General features: G+C 40.2%; 1 protein-coding gene across 1 annotated transcript in view; it reads left to right on the top strand.

The window, feature by feature from the left end:
• The window catches only part of slc13a3 (solute carrier family 13 member 3), a 40,904-nt gene that overhangs the window by 7,748 nt on the left and 10,834 nt on the right, over positions 1–22,322 (top strand). The window contains exons 3-9 of the mRNA XM_053504500.1: positions 4,926–5,089; positions 6,045–6,108; positions 6,672–6,851; positions 10,553–10,678; positions 10,985–11,077; positions 18,887–18,991; positions 21,308–21,405. Of these exons, the coding sequence (XP_053360475.1) occupies positions 4,926–5,089; positions 6,045–6,108; positions 6,672–6,851; positions 10,553–10,678; positions 10,985–11,077; positions 18,887–18,991; positions 21,308–21,405 (830 nt within the window). The remainder of the gene's footprint in view (positions 1–4,925; positions 5,090–6,044; positions 6,109–6,671; positions 6,852–10,552; positions 10,679–10,984; positions 11,078–18,886; positions 18,992–21,307; positions 21,406–22,322) is intronic.

Raw genomic sequence — 22,322 nt, 5'->3', positions numbered from 1 at the left:
ACAAAATTTTATCTCAATACCTTGTTATATACTCTTTGTTGGCAATAAAAGAGGTCAAACGTTTTCTTTAAGTCCTTACAAGGTTTTCGCACACTGTTGCTGGTATTTTGGCCCATTTCTCCATGCAGATCTTCTCTAGAGCAGTGATGTTTTGGGGCTGTCGCTGGGCAACACGGACTTTCAACTCCCTCCAAAGATTTCTTTTAGGGTTGAGATCTGGAGACTGGCTAGGCCACTCCACAGCGCTTGAAATGCTTCTTACGAAGCCACTCCTTCATTGCCTGGGCGGTGTGTTTGGGATCATTGTCATTCTGAAAGACACAGCCACGTTTCATCCTCAATGCCCTTGCTGATGAAAGTTTATCACTCAAAATCTCACGATACATGGCCCCATTCATTTATTTTTTTCCACGGATCAGTCTGGTCACTGGTCACACAGGAAAACATCCCCAAAGCATGATGTTTCCACCCCCATGCTTCACAGTAGGTATGGTGTTCTTTGGATGCAACTGAGCATTCTTTCTCCTCTAAACACGACAAGTTGAGTTTTTACCAAAAACTTCTATTTTTTGTTTCATCTAACAATCTCCCAATCCTCTCCTGGATCATCCAAATGCTCTCTAGCAAACTTCAGACGGGCCTGGACATTTACTGGCTTAAGCAGTGGGACATGTCTGGCACTTCAGGATTTGAGTCCCTGGCAGCGCAGTCTGTTACTGATGGTAGCCTTTGTTACTTTGCTCCCAGCTCTGCAGGTCGTTGACTAGGTCCCCCTGTGTGGTTCTGGGATTTTTGCTCACATTTCTTGTGATCATTTTGACACCACCGGGTGAGATCTTGCGTGGTGCCCCAGATTGAGGGAGATCATTAGCGATCATGTATCTCTTCCATTTTCTAATAATTGTTCCCAACTATGGGAGAAAAATTAACTCCCACAGTTGATTTTTTCATACCAAGCTGCTTACCTATTGCAGATTCAGTATTCCCAGCCTGGTGCAGGTCTACAATTTTGTTTCTGGTGTCCTTTGACAGCTCTTTGGTCTTGGCCATAGTGGAGTTTGGAGTGTGACTGTCTAAGCGTTGTGGACAGGCATGTGTTATACTGATAATGAGTTTAAACAGATGCTATTAATGCAGGTAATGAGTGGAGGACAGAGGAGCCACTTAAAAAAAGAAGTTACAGGTCTGTGAGAGGCACAAATACTGCTTGTTTGTAGGTGACCAAATACTTATTTTACAGAGGAATTTACTAATGAATTTATTAAAAATCCTACAATGTGATTTTCTGGATTTTTTTATTTTATTTTGTCATAGTTGACGTATACTTATGATGAAAATTACAGGCCTTTCTCATCTTTTTAAGTGGGAGAACCTGCACAACTGGTGTTTGACTAAATACTTTTTCGCCCCACTGTATGTAGGGTGGCCTACATACTGTCATGGCAGTATAAGTGAATGAGTAGAATAAGGTGGAGTGGTATGAATAACATATCAAGATGCACTGTATTCCTGTATACCTTTATTGGATACATTGTATTTCACCTATTTAGCTCTGTTTATAATAGGTAAAAGGAAGATTTGTTTACAGTGACATGGTGCAAAATGCCTAAGATAAAATGTAAAAATGGGTTGTTTATGTAACGACCTCAGCAGCAACCTCATTTCAACTCTTGTCTGTTCCAATCACGCAGCACTCAGTATACTTATCACTGGCCTGATCATTTGCCATCGTCTGCACCTGTTTCTCATTTTTTTATGCCTTACATTATATTTATATTTATTTTGCTAGAATAAATTGCAAGTCACAGTGTGGCTTAACAGACCAAAAACATTTCTGGGAAATTGGTCAGGTACAGGGACTAAACTAAAAATGAATGCCAAACACTTAAAAATGAGTGCCAAGCACTTACCAAAATGAGAGACAAAAAATGCAATCAGGAAGTCTGAAGAACTAGTCCTCAAAACTGCATAAAAAATACAAGAAAGTCTGGCTCTTTGAAAGCTAAATATGCCTTTGAAACTCCAATATTGTCCTCCTGTATATTGATGTTACACATTTACATTTATGACATTTGGCAACCTTTTTACAGAGTGACATAGAGAAGAGCTTTTAAGTCTCGAAAAATAATTATGTTCTAAAACTGGTTTACTAGTTCAGTTCACTAGGTAAGAGGACTACTAATAAAAAAAAAAAAAAAAAAGTCTGCATACACACCTATACATACATAAATAGTGTCATAACTTTTTTTAAATATATAAAATAAACAGTTTGTCTGCTGCACAGAAAATTATCAAAGTTGGCATCTTTAGACTGTAAACAGTTCATGAACAGTGAAGCAATGTTAAAATGCCATTGACCTGCAAATCTGATCTGGTGAGCAGCACAGTGAAAGTCAGCTTTATGCAAATAAATTCGTCTGCTGCATTGCGCTCGGCCAGCCAGTCGAGTGCCGTACACAGGAGAAGACGTGAATTAACCACAAACAAATTAAAGGTGTATTGAAACACCCATCTGAAGCAGACAGACTGTGTAACCTCATATGAGAAATGATCAAGTGAACACATCCTCTGATTCATTTCTTTCCAACATGTTGCAAAAGCTATGGTATTTGATCATGGTATTTCTGGGTGTTTATGGGATGTCACATGACTAGTAAATGTGTTTATAAGTCATTGTCCTTGTTAGATGTGATGGATGATAGCTAGTAGGCATCCACTCATTTGGGTGACAAATTAAAGAAAAAAAAATGTGGCTTTTATGCTTGGCAGGATTCTGGTTAGAATGTTTGACTTGTGATGGGCCGGTCACTACAAATGAATACAAAGTTCATATGACTGATCACATTCATCCTATGGTTTATCCTTTGTGTTTAGAACATCACTTCAATAGTAAGGTGTTTTAATGTTGTTCTCGTTAGCTTAGACAGGCATAAGCCACACTTGACTGGCATCTCTTTTACAACACATTACGGTTTAGATGGAGCTACTCTACAGTATACAGTATGTACCTGTGGAACTGCACATTTTCTGTACCTACTCTGCACATTCTGCCCTCTGCTCTCTCACATTGAAAGTTTTTTACAATTTTAATTTTTTTTGCTGATAATAATGAGATCATACCAGATGAAACCGCAACAGCATTCAGTGTTAAAGTTTTGCCAAACTCAACCATTTCTGCTAATGGCATAAGGTGCTGTTATAGTGGAAGTTCCATTGTGGCCGTAATTTCGGTACACATATGAGAAGTCCCACAGGATGTAAAGTCCAACATAGAGGAACTGCATTTAGTTTGCAGTCATGTGCTCTAGTTGTGCAATCTAATACTTGCTTGCTTTTTACCCCTTCACACAATTAGACATTTGTCTCTGTGTCCATGCAAACCATCATGAAATCTAATAGTTCCAGTTCCGGTTATATTGCATACAGAACTGTTATAATACAGTGGTCTTATTTCCTATACCATTAGCATAAATAATAACTTTGTTTATTTGCTCATTTTGTTTATCTGATATCATTTTGTTTACCAATTAAAATATCATCTATGGCAGAATATACACAAAAATATTGCCTGGACTAAAAATATTTACAGCCTTGAAATAAACAGTAACATGTGCATAATCTTAACATCTCTCTGCCACTTATCATAACTTTACATTGCTTTAGGAAAGTGTGTTTTTTTTTTTACATTTTTAATGGTCACTATTAGAAAATGTGTGTAATAATAAATAGAAATGTATTGCAGAAACTAAAATAAAATATCATAAAATTAAATTAAAAAATTTTATGGGTAAAATTCCCCAGGCAAAAAGACATTGGCTCAACAATTTATCATGATTCTTAAATGGTGTACAAATACAAATTCGACAAATAGGAACTGGAAAAATGTCTTTTAACATCTCTTTGGCTGTTGTTTCCAAATCATCATACACCCCGTATTTTTTTAATCCTAAATGCAAGAGTTTAACATGTTAACTAAATATGATTAATATACTATATTTGATTCATTTGGGCCACTTGAACCAAAACACTTGATTTTTAATAAATACATTTTGTGGCAGCAGTCGACCTAGGCAGCATATAAGCTTCAGGGAAACTAGCTTCTACAGTATATCGGCCATAAAGTGTCCTACAGAGAGCAAAGTTCTTTTTGTATATATAAATAAGTACTATATGGTCTAACTTGGTCTGACAATTTACAACCATGTTTTGGTTGGCCTGGATTAATGTTTCTTTTACATTTAAGCAGATAGAAGGCTGATATTGTATGGCTGGAAATACCTTTTCATGGCTTTTGCCTGCTGAATGGAAAGGATTCAATATAAAGTCTTTCATAATACATTCTCCACATTAATCTATATACTCGCCTGACTGGTGTTAATTAAATTACAGATTGCATACCTCTTTCTTGCATGCACTTTATTGCATGCACAAAAAAAAAAAATCTGAGAGCATGGCTTCGTGTCTCTTTGACAATGTTTGTGTTGATATGAGAATGGTGTCTAACTCATTATCCCATTAAAAGTCCTATCAGTGGCCAAATTCTAATTCTCCTAGAAGATGCAACTAGGTCTTGAGACACAATATCCCAGATGTTATAATGCCATGTTTATACAGTAAGAACCTCATAACCACAAACCACCACCATGATCTACCACCATATTTTAAAGTGGTATCAGGTGAATTCCCATCTATGCAGCCCATATTTGTCATCAAACATAGTGATGATGTGTATGACCAAAAAGTGTTGTAGTTGAACTTTAGCTCCAATAAAGTTGCATTGATTGTTTTGGGGGAATGACTTTGTCATCACACCCTTACTAACAGTTAGTATCACTATTAAGGCAGTATCAGACAAATTTGTTGTTTTATTATTGTATGCCCCTCCTGTCAAAATCACCAGTGAAACAGTGTGTCTTTCTCTTTAGGTTGATTCTGGGGATGATGTTAACATCCTCATTCTTGTCCATGTGGTTAAGTAACTCTGCTACGACAGCCATGATGTTGCCTATTGCTAACGCCATTCTGGAAAGCTTGTTTGGAGACTTGGAAACACTTAAGGAGAGGTGCAAGGTCACAGACGACCCTGAGGGTATGAAAGAAAATCAATAATAATAGCATAATAGAAAGCAATTACTTAAACGCTGGCCATGACTACATTAGAATGAAATAATGTTTTGGTCACTTATTATATACTTAAATGGTATTATAATTCAAAGTCTCCAGAATCATTATGCTAATGCAGAATTATTAAATATTCCAAACACAGTTAAATGTTCAATGCTAATTGGTCAGTGATTTTTTTCTCATACAAATACAAACTTTTTATTAAGATTTATATATGCAGACTTCCATTGTGCATATTTGCAAATAATAAAAAATAATTGTAAAATTAGTAAAATAAATCATTTCCATTACATTAAAATTAACTATGAATAGATAAAAATTTAAATATATTTATTAACTAAAAAAAGAAATTTGTAAAAATTGCTTTTGCATTAGATACCTAATCCACCTCATTATGTACCTTTATTGGATTCATAATTGGTCATATTGCTTTTTTTTTTTTATTCAATAATCTGATGTTTATTCAACCAATGTTTTTATGTGCTTGCTTTGACATAGAGATTATGACGGTAGCAGATACTGTGTAGTACATTAGTTTTTGCTATATGTTATATAACAACACGTATGTGTTTCTAATTTATATTCCTCCCATCTTAAGCTATATAACTATCTAATTCTCTCTATAAACTGATATTAGATGCATTTACAATATTTCATTATTCATATTCTTACACAAATACACAGTGCAGAGGGCTTGACACTTGTTACAGTATAATGCCACTTGCCACATTGCTAAATGGGAAAATAATTGTTCAACAGACATTGCTGGCTTACTTCAATTAGTGTAATATCACTTTTTTAAACACAACATTGGGCAGGACAACCTAACCACATTTGAGAGCACACAATGAAATGTAAAAGAAGCTATTTTACGAATACTTTTTAACTGACTCAGTAACAAATGTGTTCTTCCTTTACAGTCCAGTCTCAGGTGAAGCTGCATGTACTGCTAGCTGAAAAACACACTCTGACTGCAGTTGACAGGTGAAGGTCTAAAGAATACTGCTGCAAACCTGAAACGCATATCAACCAGTTTACCTGCTTTAATATAACAGATTGTTTACTCATTGAGAGTTGATCGTCATCTAGACAATTCAGGCTGACAAGAAAATAATTTAAAAATAAGTGACTAAATGACGAACCATGGATTGTAATCAGTAATTTTGGATAAAAAGTAATAGTGTAACTTGATCCTTGCCTTAGAATATCTCATTAACTTCTGACCCAATTCTGATGAGACCCTGAGCAAAGGACTTGTGAAATCAGTCTGTCCTACAACCACTTGTGGCTGGGAGCCAAAGGAGTAAACATGTTCTTGTCTTATGGTGAAAGGGATAATATCTGTAACTCCTCTGTCAATTACTAGCCATTAATGAGTGTCCATGATATCATGCTTGCAGTAGAGGATGAATAATACCGTCTACCCTTCAGTGTAGGCAGAAATTGCGGTTAGCTGATTTAATGTTGGCATGAAGCATGTGTTATCCTCTACTGGGTTGGGTTGGAAAATGCTTGAAATCTGTTCTAACACTATGCTTATATCATAGGGCTGATGGAATAGAGAAGATAGAGCCGAAAAGTCCGGAGGAGGTGAGGAATGAGGCAGAATACCAGCTGAAAGTGTGGAAAGGATTTCTCATCTGTATCCCCTACGCAGCCAGCATCGGGGGAACGGCCACCCTCACAGGAACCGCACCCAACCTCATTTTTATTGGACAACTAAAGAGGTTAGTGTGTGAAGACCTAGTGATCAACAGCATCAACACAACAACCAACATAACAAAACAGACCCACTTGGCAACAAAAACAGTTTTTTAAATAAATTAATTATTATTAAGTTGATGATAATATATATATATATATATATATATATATTGTAGCGTTTTACCGCCGGAAAGGATGTTGGAGAGACGAGTGAGCTTAATTGCTGCCCAATGCAATGGCTGGGAGTACTTTATTCCCACAGCACTGTATAGCATGAGCAACATATTTACACGAGAACAACATCCAATTCAGCCTTAGCATGAACCGGAGCACATTTAACAGGTCACACACACTTAACACACAACATGGCCGAAGTCACTAACCCAAACACCCTTCCCCAACAGGGTGAACACATTGACAACCCCGGCGCAAAGCATGACGGTCGTCAGCCGCCGCCCCGCCCATGCCACACTGCCCCCACCCGAGCTGTGACTGTCCCCGGTCACCATGACTCTCTCTCAGTCTTGGAGGCGTGAAGGCGGTCGGCGCTGGCGCTGTGAACGCCGGGGTCCTTTTGTGGGGGAGGGAGGGGCACAAACATTGTCCTGAGGCGGTCCAGCCTCCCCAGAGTTCGACGTTTCGCCGGCGTGTACCCACGCCCATACGCTTCATGAGTGCCCTCACCCAAAAGTCCTGCAGCGGTGCTCATGAGCGCTGGGTGGGGCCCTTCTTTGCCGTGCAGAGGTCACGTCGGTAAACAATGAGTTTACTGTCAGTATGACAGCACGGCCAGTAGAAGCGAGCGCGCAAACATCGCAGAGTTTTATTCACCCCGGAGTGTCCCGAACCAGAATGTCCATGCACCAAACCCAAGCATTCGCCCGTGCCGCGCAGCCATTCCCAGCGGAGGTAGAGTAACCCCTTGTGCAACGCTAAGTGAGGAAACTGGGAGCGAAGAGCTTTTACCTCTCGCCCTAGATGAGCGACTGCGGTGTAATCCGGTCTCACGCCCACTTTAACCCAATCTAGCACCCTATGCAGAACCGGATCCTTCTCCTGCTCGGCAATGAGCTGATCATGGTCTAGCTGTGGCACAGGCAAAACGACTACTGTTGGCGCTCTAGGTGATGCAGTAACTCGGCTGTACGCCAGCTCGGATGGCTGATCACTGCCGGAGAGCCCGGAGGACTGCACGGAGAGAATGTTTGGCGTCGAGGGTTCTACGTCGCAACCGCACACGCGCTCTTCAACTCACTCGCAGTACCGACCGCACACTTTGCTGCCCGGCCGTCGGGATAAAGCGCCGACATTAGCGTGTAGGTTTCCCGCTCTGTCTACTACCAGATGTTTACCTGGCGCAACTACCGAAAGTTCTGCCCCCCGAGTGTGTGCTACTAACATGTCCAGTTGTGGTGTGGGTATTAGCAACCTGGCCAACCCAAAGTTACAACGCAGAGTTCCGTCATTTAAATTCAGCACCACACTCCACTTTTCTAAAAGGTCCAACCCCAAAATGCAATTGTCCTCAATGTCTCCCACAAAGAATTCATGTGCGTGAGTCCGCTCACCTATTTTTATTCGGACCATGCTACACGCCCGTACCTTTCCGTAGCTCCCAGAAACGGTGCAAATGTTGAAGGCTGGATCAGGCAGTCTGCAAACGCGCTCGCTTTGACCCAGTAATCCAGAGAGCAACAGCGAAACAGTGGAATCAGTGTCCACGAGCGCCTGTAGTAAGACGTTGTCCAGAACACAGTTCACATAGACCCATAGAAAGAATGCATTGGGTTTGACGGCGCCGTTGTAGGAGGGAAGATGCAGCTGCAGCTCGCCTCGCCGGCTGCTGGCGCACGGAGCTGTAGCTTACTCCGGTGCTGGGACTCTTGATGAGTCTGTTCTGAGATCCAGTGCCAGAATCTTTATTACGCCGCTCTGCTTCGGTCGCCCTAGTTTGCTCGCGCTCGCCCCGTCAGGAAAATGCTCTTTCTCCCCCCATAGTTGCTCCGCTACTTGGCTGCCTGCTTGGATCTTTTGTAGGTCCTCTTTAGTGCGCTCCAACTCGTAACTCTCCATACCACTTCTGACAGAGTGAACACATTGACAACCCCGGCGCAAAGCATGACGGTCGTCAGCCGCCACCCCGCCCATGCCACAATATATATAATATATATATATTTATCATTTGATTTTGTTAATTTAGCTGATTCTGATAATATACAGTAGATAAGATGGGTCAAATTTATTAACATATTAAAAGTCAAATAGGATCAATTAAAAATAAACATTTTCCAATTACACTAAGTCTGAAAGCAAAATTTTTACCTTTGTGCTGGCCTAACTAGCTAGTTCGGCTTATGTTAGTAATGAACAACAACACTTTAACTGCTATGTTTTAACTGCTAGGTGGCAGTTTGTAATAAATAAACCAGTGAGAACAGGAAAATGCAAGTCAGTGTTTAGATGCAGAAATCCTACTCATGCTGACAAAATTGTCTAAGTTAATGATGCTAGGTTTACAAACATATGGTTATAAGTGAAGTTTAATGTTCATTTGTAATGACTGAAAATATTGGAAGAAATTGTTCATTACAATATACAGTATATTTACCTCATAAATAATTATTTAGCAGGCTATAAAAAATAGTGGATTTTAACTCGCAATGCCACTGTGTAAAACCAAAATTACAAATTATGCAAAAAGAACATAATTTTTTTTTTGAGCCTAAAGGCTGAATAACTTCTCTGGCCATGCGCTTAAATTATTAAGATTAACACGATTTCCCCTTGACCCTGAATACAGGATTAAACGGTACAGATAATGAGTGAGTGAGTGAGTGAGTAACACCAAGCGACTAATCATGAAAGCACTGGAATGGCTAAAGAATTAAATTTTTTTAAACAAAACAATAGATGTCCTTGCTCTTTGTTTAATTTTTTTGTGTAGGTTCAACCAAGTACATGTTAATATTCTAGAATAAAACATTAGCCCACCACTGTTCATTCCCAAACATACGTTTTTATGCAAATTCTGATATTTGCATGTAAAATTACTAATGAGTCTAAAAAAATACTAAAATATTGAAAACAAGTGAGGCGAGGTAGAAAAGATAAGGTAATAAATATTGATGAAAACTAATAATGCAGATGTTAGACTCCCCATTTAGAATCTGCTAGCCACATTTTTATATTCAGTATTTTGCAATTTACAAAAAACATCTTTGGAGCATGGGTCTATAGTTACATTAATGGTACAGACAGAAACTCTCACTCTAAAACCATTTCATTTTCTGCTTTTACAATCAAGGCAAAATTGTAAACTCGCAAATTTGTGCTTCCATGATTTACACTGAAACTGTGTGGATGTGTTTACTTGTACAAAATTGGAAAAGATGAAGGAGACCCCACAGCAAAAATTTTATTTATTGCCTTTTACTGTTTTTTATAACAGTCTATTAATTTAACAATAACAATAATAATAATAATAATAATAATACATTTAATTATTATTATTGTTATTATAGTATTCATAATTTCAATCTAAACAAAGATAAAAGATACAGTGAAACATCCTTACAAAATCATAGTATACTGTTTAGATTAATCCGATATTTAATAGTTTTCCTAAAATTAAAGATCATAAATTGTAAAAGGACTAAGGAGTAAAGAGTCAGTAAGTTACGTCATGTGAAATATGGTTGCAATAAATGACCAAACCATTTTGCAGTTATTTTCCAGACTGTGACTTGATCAACTTTGGCTCATGGTTCATCTTCGCTTTCCCACTAATGATCATTTTTCTTCTGGTATCATGGATCTGGATTGCTTTCCTGTATGGAGGAATCAGCACAAGGTACAATTATACAGACCCCCTTACACCCACATACACAAAAACATATTAATGCAGCCATGCTATAATGGTGGGGACATTTGGTCCCCATTAGCAAATAAATGTTGACCACACACTATGTGGTCTACTAAATGCATGCATCTACCACTACTAAATGCATGCATTTACACATGGAAGATACGCTCATTGAATTTTTCTCTGTGCAGAAAGCTTTGAATTATGATATTTATTATTTATTGTAAACGTGTTGTTTCACTGTGTGTGTGTGTGTGTGTGTACATGTATGCATGTGCATGTTTATGTGTTAAGATTGTGTAAAAACAAACTTGATGACCGTGCAGCTGCTGAAGCTAAGGCCAATGCGGTCATTGACGAAGACTACAAAAAACTAGGACCCATGAGGTGAGATGCATGCGGGTTTATTCTAAACAAATACAGACACTGCTGATTAAATGCTGAATCATTTTGGCATGATACACTATAGGTCACATGTATGGAAGCAAACAGTATTTGTACCTACTAAGCTACCAGTAATTCAGTACCTGTGTAAAAGTTGAGATATTTTTGAAAATATTACTCAAGTAAATGAAAACTTAAGTTTTATTTTTATCTGAGAAAAAAAAATACAAAAGTACTAAACTTGTATTAGCTTACTGTAGCTTTTACATTATAGTAAAAGACAAAAGTATCCTATAATAAAACTACTGGGGTACAGTACATGTACAGTACATTAAAATTGTATACAGTGTACAGAAGCAAAGAAACGTCTCGGGTTACTTTGCTGTAACCCTGTTCCCTATAAAGGCAGGAAGGAGATACTGCGTGAAAACGCTATGGGAAAATCTTTTCGTATTGCCGGTTGTGAAGCATGTGTGTATTAAACACGCCAAATTTTGGCTTATATAACCTTTGTCAGATGACTGGTGTCTGGACCCCAAGGTGTCTGGACCCCAAGGTTGTGTAGCGTGTGCCGAGGAGGTCTCAGAACTATCTCTGGGAGGCTGACTCGAGGACCCGTGAGCCCGGAGTAGCATGAACATCCAGGCTATAAAATCTAACAAATGTGTGCGGAGAGGACCAACCTGCCGCTTCACACACTTGCTGCAGGGGAATACCTCTTGCCAGGCCAATAGATGAGGCGATCCCCCTGATTGAATGAGCCCTAATTCCTAGAGGCGAAGTGAGCCCACGCGCCTCATAGGAGAGGGCAATAGCATCTCTCACCCAGTGTGACAGGGTCTGTGTAGTGTCTGCAGTGTAGTCCTGAGAGTACTAGGGCACAAGCCCGAGGACAACTTTTCCTGCAGAAACTCTAGCACTGAAACAATTCGGCAGTGGACTGAGTCTACCTGCTTCGTCATGCACCAACTTTCAAATACATTCCATTTGAGGGCATAAGTTCTGTTAGTGGAGGGAACTCTGGCACTTGAAATAGTGTCAATTACTCTGGCTGAAAGACCAGCTTGATTTAGTTGGTCCCGTTCAGGGGCCAAATGTGAAAGTTCCAAAGCTCGGGCCGGGGATCAAATATTGTCCCCTGCGCCTGAGACAGAAGATCCCTCCTCACTGGAATCACCCATGGTGAGCCGTCGAGGAGAGATATTAGGTCCGAGAACCACACACTGGTCGACCAACAGGGAGCTATCAATAAGAGGCGCAAACGCTGTTGACGGACCCTCGCCAGGACTCCCAGGAGCAGAGCTATTGGAGGAAACGCATAAAGGCGTAATTTGGGCCACATATGGGCCATGGCATCCAGACCCAGGGGAGCTGGAAGAGTCAGAGAGTAGTAAAAGGGACATTTGCTGTCTTTTGGGAGGCAAAGAGGTCCACCTCTGCTACCTGAAATCTCTCCCAAATCTGACTGACTACTTCGGGGTGGGGTTTCCATCCCCCCGTTTGTCAGAGCTTGACTGGACATCACATCTGCTCCCACATTCATATGCCATGGAATGTAAATCGCCCTGAGGGAGACGAATTCCAAATTCAAATTCCAAATTCAAATTTTATTTGTCACATACACAGTCATACACAGTACGAAATGTAGTGAAATGCTTATACGACTGCCATTGACCCTAAAAGAGAATTAAAGTTTACAAATAAGAAATAAATATGAATAAAAGAAATACGATAGAAAATTAAATAGAAAAATTTAATTAAACTAGGAAAAATAGAACTAAAAATAAAAATAGAAATGTGCTAGGAAAAATAGAACTAAAAATAAAAATAGAAATATGATGTACATAAAAATAGAAATATACTGTACAAATTGAAATATACTGTACTGGGTGTGCAAATATGGATAGAACAAAAGTGTCTTTGTGCAGAGGTTATTAAAGTGTCTTTGTGCACTGGTCCAGGATGTAAACGTAAACATGTAGTGTAGTTGTGAAGGTAGGTGTGCAAAGTTATTAAAGTGTCTTTGTGCAATGGTCCAGGATGTAAACGTACAACATGTAGTGTAGATATGAAGGAAGGTGTGTGTGTAATTGTCCATAGTGTTCATGGATGTAAAAAGATTGATAGATTTGATCAATTATGAAAAGATTGTGTTAGTTCTGCATAGTGGTGTGGTTGTGGTTGAGAGACCTTATCGCCTGCGAGAAGAAGCTCCTCCTCAGTCTCTCTGTGTTGGCCTTCAGGGAGCGGAATCGCTTCCCAGACCGCAACAGAGTAAACAGTCCGTTATTGGGGTGGCTGAGGTCCTTCACGATCTTCCTGGCCTTGGTCAAGCACCGCTTGCTGTAGATCAAGTGCAGGTCAGGGAGCTCGATGCGGATGATGCGCTCAGCTGATCGCACCACCCTCTGTAGAGCTCATCTGTCCTGCATAGTGCTGTTCCCGAACCTATGGTGCAGGAGTAGAAATTCCTGAGCACCTTGGAGGGCAGTCTAAAGTCTCTCAAGCGTCTGAGGTGGTAGAGACGCTGCCGGGCCTTTTTTACCACGGTGTTAATGTGACAGGACCATGCCAGGTCCTGCATGATGTGAACACCGAGGTATCTGGAGCTGTCCACTCTCTCCACTGGGCTCCTGTTGATGATGGGGGTCTGGTAGTTCCTCACCTACTGAAGTCCACTATCAGCTCCTTTGTCTTACTGACGTTCAGGAGGAGATTGTTTCTCTGGCACCAGTTCTCCAGATTTCCAACCTCCTCCAGGTAGGCCGTCTCATCATTGTTCGTGATCAGGCCCACCACAACAGTGTCGTCAGCAAACTTGATGATGGTGGTGGAGTTGGTAGTGGCCACGCAGTCGTGGGTGTACAGAGAGTACAGCAGGGGGCTCAAAACACAACCCTGGGGGGCTCCAGTGCTGAGAGTGAGAGAGGCTGAGACATGTCCGCCCATCCTTACTGCCTGTGGTCTGCCAGTCCAAATTGGAGATCCACTGACACATTGATGAGCTGAGTCCCAGGTGCTCCAGCTTGGTGGTAAGTGTGGAGGGAATTATGGTATTAAATGCAAAACTGTAGTCGATGAAGAGCATTTTCACATAATTCCCCCTCCGAGTGTCCAGGTGAGTAAACTTGTTCTGGAACTTGTTCTGTGCCCAAAGCAGAACCTGGTGCAGTAGATTATTCAAGCGGCGCAAGTGCAGTCCGCCCTGGTGATTAATATATGAGACTACTGTAGTGTTGTCCACCTGCATTGGGACATGATAGCCTCTCAACTGTTGGAGGAAGTGCTTTAGGGCCAGAAATAGAGCCATTATTTCGAGGCAATTGATGTGCCGCGCTAGAAGATGACCCCCTTCAGCTCCCTTGGGATGGACGGTCATCTAAGACCGCACCTCAGCCCGTGGGACCCAGAGTCAGAAACCGGTGTCTAAACCACGTAGAAAGGGTACGAAGCCCCTGGCGCATAACCCTTATTGGGGATTGACCCTCGAGTGAAATCACCTGGTTCTTAGCCACAACTGAGATGCTCGCATGTGCAGAAGGCCCAAAGGTATCACCGTGGATGCAGCTGCCATGAGAGCTAAGATCTCTGGAAGTGATAAACAGTCACATTCTAGTCTAGCTTGATTTCATTGAGGGTGTTAAGAATGGATTCAACATGAACGGGAGACAGTTGTGCCCGCCTTACGATCAAATCCCATGTGACACCCAAATATGTTGTCCTCTGAACAGGAAAGAGCATGCTTTTCGTGGCGTTGGGTCTCAATCTTAGGAGATGAGCTAGGACGACATCCTGATGTCGAAACGCTAGCTACGGAGACTGGACCAACCAGTCGTGCAGGTGAGAGAGCTAGACCAAATGGAAGGACCCAATACTGGTAAGCTTTGCTCCCGAAATCGAACCTCAGGAATCCCCTGTGTTGTGGCAATATTTCTATAACAAAGTAAGCGTCCTTCACATCGATTGTCAATCAATCACTTGGTAGGATTTGAGAACAACCACTTTGACAGTCAACATTTTGAAGCTGTATGTATTTATTTTTAGATAGCGGTTCAGCTCGCGAAAATCCAAAAATTGGACGCAGCCCCCCGTTCCTCTTGGGAACCAAGAAATACCAACTGTAGTAGCCTGACTCTTTGTCTGGTAGGGAAACATGTTCTATGGCCCCTTTTCCCAGCAACTTCTGTCAGCAGATGCACCCTTTCCGGTATCACGGAAGTGGTGACCACACCGTTAAAACGAGGAGGGCGATGTGCAACCTGAATCCTGTAGCCTCTTTCTACAGTCTTTAACACCCAGGGAGATTTGCCTGGCAGTAGATTCTACCCTGCCAGTTTCTCCGAAAGGGGCACAAGTCTTAGCACTTCGGCTGCACTGGGGGTGTTAGTGGTTCGGCATCCTGGAGTACAGCAGGATATGACCAAAGAACTAATATTTAAGTCGGAGACCGGTGTTGTCTAATACACCAAAGGCAGCGGAAACTGAACACCGACCCCCTGGGGGTGCCAGCGAGGGCACCTTCTTATAGAAAAGAATGTTACGCGCCCCTCCCCGTGGAGGGTCCACCCCAACAGTCCTGGGCGCATAAGCTTCAGGACGACTTCTTCGAAAAGAATGCGGCGATCTGACCTCTTGGAGGCAGCTTGTGAAGGGCGGCGAGCCGTACCCCAGTCTTTACGAGGGGGTGCCTGGCTGCTGACGCTTTCCTTCTGCGCCTTCCGCCTGGCAAGAATCAGATCTAATCGAGACTGGGTGGCCGACAGTCTCGACCCTTAAGTACGGCGTGGGAGAGATTTCTCAAAGCCTGTTCATATAGGTTAGCCTCCCTAAAACTGGTGGCGACAGAATTAACACCGTCGCTAAACAGGCCGGAAGGTGAGACAGGGGCATCAAGGAGAAATGCATGTCCAGTTTAACCACAGGTACCTCTCTGCGGACACCAGGAAAGCCATAGAACGGCCGATAGCATGGGCTGTCTGCATGGGACGCGACGGGACAAGTCAGTAGCCCGGTGTAATTTTGTGAATGCTATCTCATTCACGTTGCCGCTCGTGCTCAAATCCTTTAGCAGATCGGCCTGGTACAGTATGCCTGCAAGACCGCCATGGTGTGCAAAGAAGCGCCGGCCTGACCTGCTGCTTGGAAAACCTTTACTACCAGGGTAGAAGAAGTTCTACACGGCTTGGAGGAAAGTGTTGGCTTTTTTATTGAGGATGATGTCCCAGCAGGGAGATAGCCCGCGAGCGTCTCTTTTATCTGGGGCATTATTATATAACCTCGTGCTTTTGCATCAATGATATTCGCATAAAACGAAGTCGATGGTACAAAAATACGGGATGAAGCCCTTGGGGAGCATGACTTTCACCCAAACATTCAAAGCAAAAAGTGTGGAGATCGCTCTCCGAAAGGAAATTTTTTGCACGGCAAGGGACATCTCACTTTATACTCCGCCATTATATCGATGAGTTAAACACTTTTCTTTGCTTTTTAAATTGCTTTTGATTTGTTTGTAACACACGCGCAAAATGCGGTCTGAAGTCAAAAGATCTGAGGAATGTTTCTGGTTTACTCCTATTTATAACCTGCAGGTGCATCTCATCAGATGACGTCACCTGACAGAGGTTATATAAGCCAAAGTTTGGCATGTTTAATACACACATGCTTCACAACCGGCAACACGAATAGATGTTCCCATAGCGTTTTTACGCAGCATCGAGTGTAGCCTTTGAAAGGGAACTGTACTTACAGTAGTTACTTTTACCTACATTTTTTTTACCTACATGTTTTACAACATTTTTGTTCATTCCAAAAGAAGACAACTAAGCAGATGAGTGTTAAAGGCATTTAAAGTCTAACAGTATGTTGCAAATTCAAATTAAGTAGAATTAATCAATATTAAAAAAGCGATAGTCAAAAAATAGTCAGTGGCAACAATGAAACACACTCTCAAAACCAAGTGAACTGCATGTTTGAGCAGATGCCCAACTGCAGGTGTAGTGGAGGTTCTTATTTATTTATTTATTTAATTTAATTTAATTTAATTTAATTTAATTTAATTTAATTTAATTTAATCATTCGAAATAGACCATCAGCTTTACCTGTTTTGCAAACCTTTTGGGGTCTGTTCCAGAAAACGGGACTTGTGAGTTTCCTATTCCAGTTACTGCAATAAATAACGCTGCTGTTATTGCAGCTTTACGCAATCAAAAGAATTATTTAAGTTTGTATGGAATGTGAATGTGTATGAATCAAAAAGGTGAGATAGTCCCTGATGAGCAAGCCAAGAGTGACAGTGTCAAGGAAAAACTCCCTTAGATGGAAATAGGAAGAAACCCTTAGAGGAACCAGACACAACAGGGAACCCATCCTCATTTGGTGAAACAAAAAGCAGGAATTGATCTGCATTCATACTGTGTGTTAGGTGGCAGACAGTTCAGCTATAACAGTTGATGTTAATTGATGTTAATATGGAGTCGAGGTAATTGTGGGAGACCCAGGTAGACTCGTAGGAAATTCCAGTCCTGAACTATCGAGCAACTGCGGCCACGTCAAGTCTTCAGAGAGACAGCTTTCAACATCAGTCGAGGCCAGAAATGTCTTCATGGTAGAGTGAAACCGCCCCCAGACACCGGACGCATCCCAAAGAAACACAGGGGGCATCCATGTCACGAGATCTCCAACCAGAAGCGGGGCACCAGGATGGGTCAGACAGGTCCAGAGGGCAGAGGGAGTCTGGATCACTGGCAGCTCAGGAACGACATGTGTAGCTCAACAGAGAGAGGGAAAGAGAGAGCAGGAAGAGAGAACATGAGAGGGGTATGAGAACAGTTCGGTATGGTCGCAGTCACATAATGTATAATGTGAATGTATATTTAGCAGAGACTCCGGCAAGACTAAGTATAACAGAATACTGTAACTAAAAGGCAGAGCCAGAAGAAAACACAGACATGAGGGCTCCCTGAGATGTAAAGCAACCAGTCATCACACCAACAAACCTTAGTGATCAATAAGAGTGGGGAGGACAGCATCTAAAAATACCAGTTCACCTAATACTCTACGTCCATGAGTCCCCCAAAAGTCAAATTTTTGTCCAAATGTGATGTCAGTCTTTTGGCTGCCCAACAACTTAGCACAGGTTTTTACGCCGGATGCCCTTCCTGACACGACCCTGCTATTTTATCCGGGCTTGGGACCGACACGGCATGCATGCATAGTATGAGGTATGGCAACCCACCGACAGTGGATCTCAAACCCAGATCCTCATACAGTTGTTTCAAATTAACAATTTTAGCTGCCTGAGCGGTGGTATTTTTTTGCCAGCTTAAACAATAATTATAAAATACATGTTCATAATTGCATCCAAAGTTTTATATTAAAATGTTAAAATGCCAGGTAAATGGTTATAATTACAATTTTTGCATGGTGACTTTCTTTTGTCCTCTAATCATATTTTCTTTTGCCACTTTGTTTTTCTTTTTTACCATTTTCAGTGTTTGATGACTGCTTTCAAAATTCTTCACGAACATGTATTATGCTATTTTAGACTATACAAGATTAGGATAGGTTTAGGATTTTTTTCCCCAACATCTCCAGGTTTAATTTTGGGTAAAACAAGATTAAAATTTAATGTATTTACAGTATGCCTTTTTATGAAATGGACCCATTTATTATTTGTGGTTCTCATGGCACCATGTCATTCAGCATCTTTCAGTCTAATGCATTGCTTAGTAATGTTCCTGCAAAACAAACACATAGCTTATATGGAGTTAATATCTTTATTATTATTATTATTATTACTTTTTTTCTTCCCAGTTTTGCAGAGAAAGCCATCTCCTTCTTCTTCATCCTATTCGCTATCCTTCTGTTCAGCAGAGATCCAAAGTTTGTCAAAGGCTGGTCAATATTCTTCAAAAAAGAGTAAGGAATAATCTAAACACTAGGTTAATTAATAACTGTCTGATAATTGTCTAAATCTCACGCAGTAAACTTACATAATCATTGATAGTTAAGGGTCAGATGCATTTCTTTAAGATGCCATTTATATAAAGGGGATGATGAGTAACTATGTTGTAATAAAAACATAAGAAACTTGCTATACTGTAACTACACCTCAGAAAATCATTCTAAATATCATGGAGCAAAGTGACAACATTTCAATACCAAGGATATAAGAATAGATCACACAATGTCAATCACCCATCACCTCATCTCCGTACATTTTCTTTTCACATCACACTAATGAACAGAGACAAGGTGGTGCAGGGGACCATGCAGCTCTTATATAGTTTCCAATAAACTGGCCTTTCTCTGACAGCAGGGTGTCTGTCTACACTCACTCTGCCTGATTTACACTATGAGAAACTCAAAGCATAAAAACAAGTAGGCAAAAACAAGTGAAAGAGTGTTTCAGGCTTTTAACCATAGGTATTGCTTTAAATAAAAAGTTTGTAGTGTTGCAAACTAGAAACAACAAGAAAAGTAATACAATTTATACATGTTTTCTTTTATGCTTCTCTGTTTACCTCTTTACACAATCACTTACATTTGATGGATAACCTCCTTTTATTTTATTTTTATCCCATTCCATTTCATTCTTTTCCTGGACCTTTTTTAATTGATCCTTAGTGTTCTTTAGACTAACAAACTCAGGGGTCCCCAGCTACAGCTGTATTTATATTGATATTAGATGACAGCACAATTAGATAAAAACTGAACAAGTATGTTTTGTTTGAAAGCCTCTTGTGTCAAAAAAGTACATGGAAGTATGGTTGAGGTTTGCTTGCTACAGATGAAAACAGGATGGTTGGCATTAATGCCCAAAGCCATGTATGGTAAAAACCAAACACAGCATACCCACTGTCAAGCATGGCGGTGAATTGGTGATGATTTAAAAAATAGAAGAATTAAGGTTTTAGAATGACCTAGTGAAAGTCCAGACCTCAACCCAATTGAAATGCTGTGGTGGGGTGCTAAGGGGGTGCTCATTTTTACATGATGGAACAGACAGTTGTAATAACTTCACTTTTCCATGTGATTTTTTATTCCTTAAGTACAGTATGAAAGAAGTGGCAATCAGGTACACCCTTATGACAAGGAAAGGTGTATATATGTAGTTTTTGGTTTCCTTGTTACAACCTGTATTTTTCTGACTTGCTTCAATGAAATGGGAAGAACGATTGTTTTAGTGTAATTAATAAGAGGAATTGGTTATATTGATTATACATAATTAATTGCTGGCCGGATGTTGGTGATTTGCTGTAGCAAAAGTAGAGATGTCATAGGAAAATTATCACATTTGCACTACCAATCATTGATTATTTTTCCATTACTGCATGTCCTATGTTTTAAAAATTACTTTAGAATAGTGATTTAAACTGCAAAATGCCCTGATATACAGTACAGGTATTTTGTTTTCTGTGACAACAGATTATTTCTATATATCTGATGTGATTTAAATCTCTGAATTGATATAAAATGTTTACTACAGCACCTCCAACAATTTTTCTTAATATTAGTTGCAAAAATAGATCACACAGAAATGAAGACCAGAATGAGAAGTATAAAAGAAGTACCACTAATGCACACTCCATTGATAAGCAATGATTAAGAGTATCATTTCCATTTCTATTTTTACATTTCCTCATTTTCAGAAAATGTATCAGAAATCCACATTTTAATAAAAATAGATGTTTTTTTATTAAACCCAGCATGTGTAAATCTGGTGCATTTTTGGTAACAAATAGCCAAAAATGTGCTAAAGTACAGTGATGAATGACGATAGAGAGGAAAGGAGACAAAACTCTCTCCACAGGAACCTCAGCTGTATTAACACTTGAGCACAGCGTGCATACTGAGCTTAGCTGGAAGAAAGAGACTCAGGACAAAAGCACACTCAGATGATTACTTTCCTTTCAGTTAATCATAAGCATTATAACAAATTCAGCATCTAATTTAGGTTACTAAATATGTTACCTTTAAGATGAACCAACCTCATCATCTATCCATCAGGCAGGTAGAAAAAAAGGTTGAAGAATTGGCTCCAAAAGAGTTTCAGGTGATTTAATAATCAAGATGGACCCAAACAGGTCAGGTCTCCATTAATGTCAGCCTACAAAAACAGGCTATGTGCTGAGGAGAAAAATAAAACACAAAAATAAGGAAAATAACATTATGTAAATTGTTTTTACTCTCTCTCTTTCTTTTTCACTTTCTCTCTCTCTCCTTCACATAAAGCTATGTGTCAGATGCAGTTACTGGAGTCATCATCATCTCCATCCTTTTCTTTTTTCCGTCCAAGTGTCCATCACTGCGTTGGTGGCTGAACACTAAAGGTAAGAGCATAAGCTGAACAAACTTCAAGTAACCTTAATCTCAATTTGAGTAAAAGAGACTAATAGTGGTCTTTTTCCTCAAAAACATAGTAAAGGTTGACTCATACTATCTACCCCACCTTTTAGGACCTGTCAGTTGTATGGCATAGAACTTGAACTTGAAATGATTGCAACTTTAATTTATTAACGAACGTTCCATTACACATTTTAATCCCGTGGGAGATTTTTATCTTCCACTTGTTAATGTTACCTTAAGTAAAAATATTAAACTAACGCTGTATCTCCAGTCAAAAAGACCAAAAGGAACAAAGAACGACTTAGGACTCTGCGCAGATCTGGATCTACAATTTATCTTATAGTCAGTGCTGTGCTATAGGAAATTACTGCAAGATCGGAAGGGGTCGCAAATTGTTTTCAAGAAAAAAACAGAGACAATGCATTATTTGGGCACTGGGTGTATTTTATTGAATTTCACCTTTCAGGTGGAATACATATGGAAAAATGGAAATACCCTGCTTGATTTGAAAGAAAACGTGCTCAGCTTGGGGTGAAAAATGCACTCCTCTTTCTCTGCTATCAGTGCAGACACGTTCAGATTGTTAGTGACAGCAAAACGAATTTTGGGAAGATAATGGATAAATTCATCACATGTACGAAAAGGAGTTGTGACAATGCGTCGTCAGCTCCCGACTGCTAAGAAGTGTAAAATACGAAAGTATGACATTAGCCATCTTCAGCTTGGCTTTACGGTGGCTGGGACAGATGCTGAACCGCTGCCCCAGTGTGCCATAAGCTGGCTTCATGCTATCATTTGCAGATCTGCTGGCAAATGATAGCATGAAGCCATGCAAGCTGAAGTGCCATTTAGAAACTAAACATCCAACACTTAAAGACAAACCTTTAGATTTTTTCAAACT

The sequence above is a fragment of the Clarias gariepinus genome, chromosome 9, assembly GCF_024256425.1.
Source record: "Clarias gariepinus isolate MV-2021 ecotype Netherlands chromosome 9, CGAR_prim_01v2, whole genome shotgun sequence".
NCBI classification, from domain to species: Eukaryota; Metazoa; Chordata; class Actinopteri; order Siluriformes; family Clariidae; genus Clarias; species Clarias gariepinus.
Note: the sequence above shows the minus strand (reverse complement) of the source record. Positions and strands in the feature narration are given on the sequence as shown.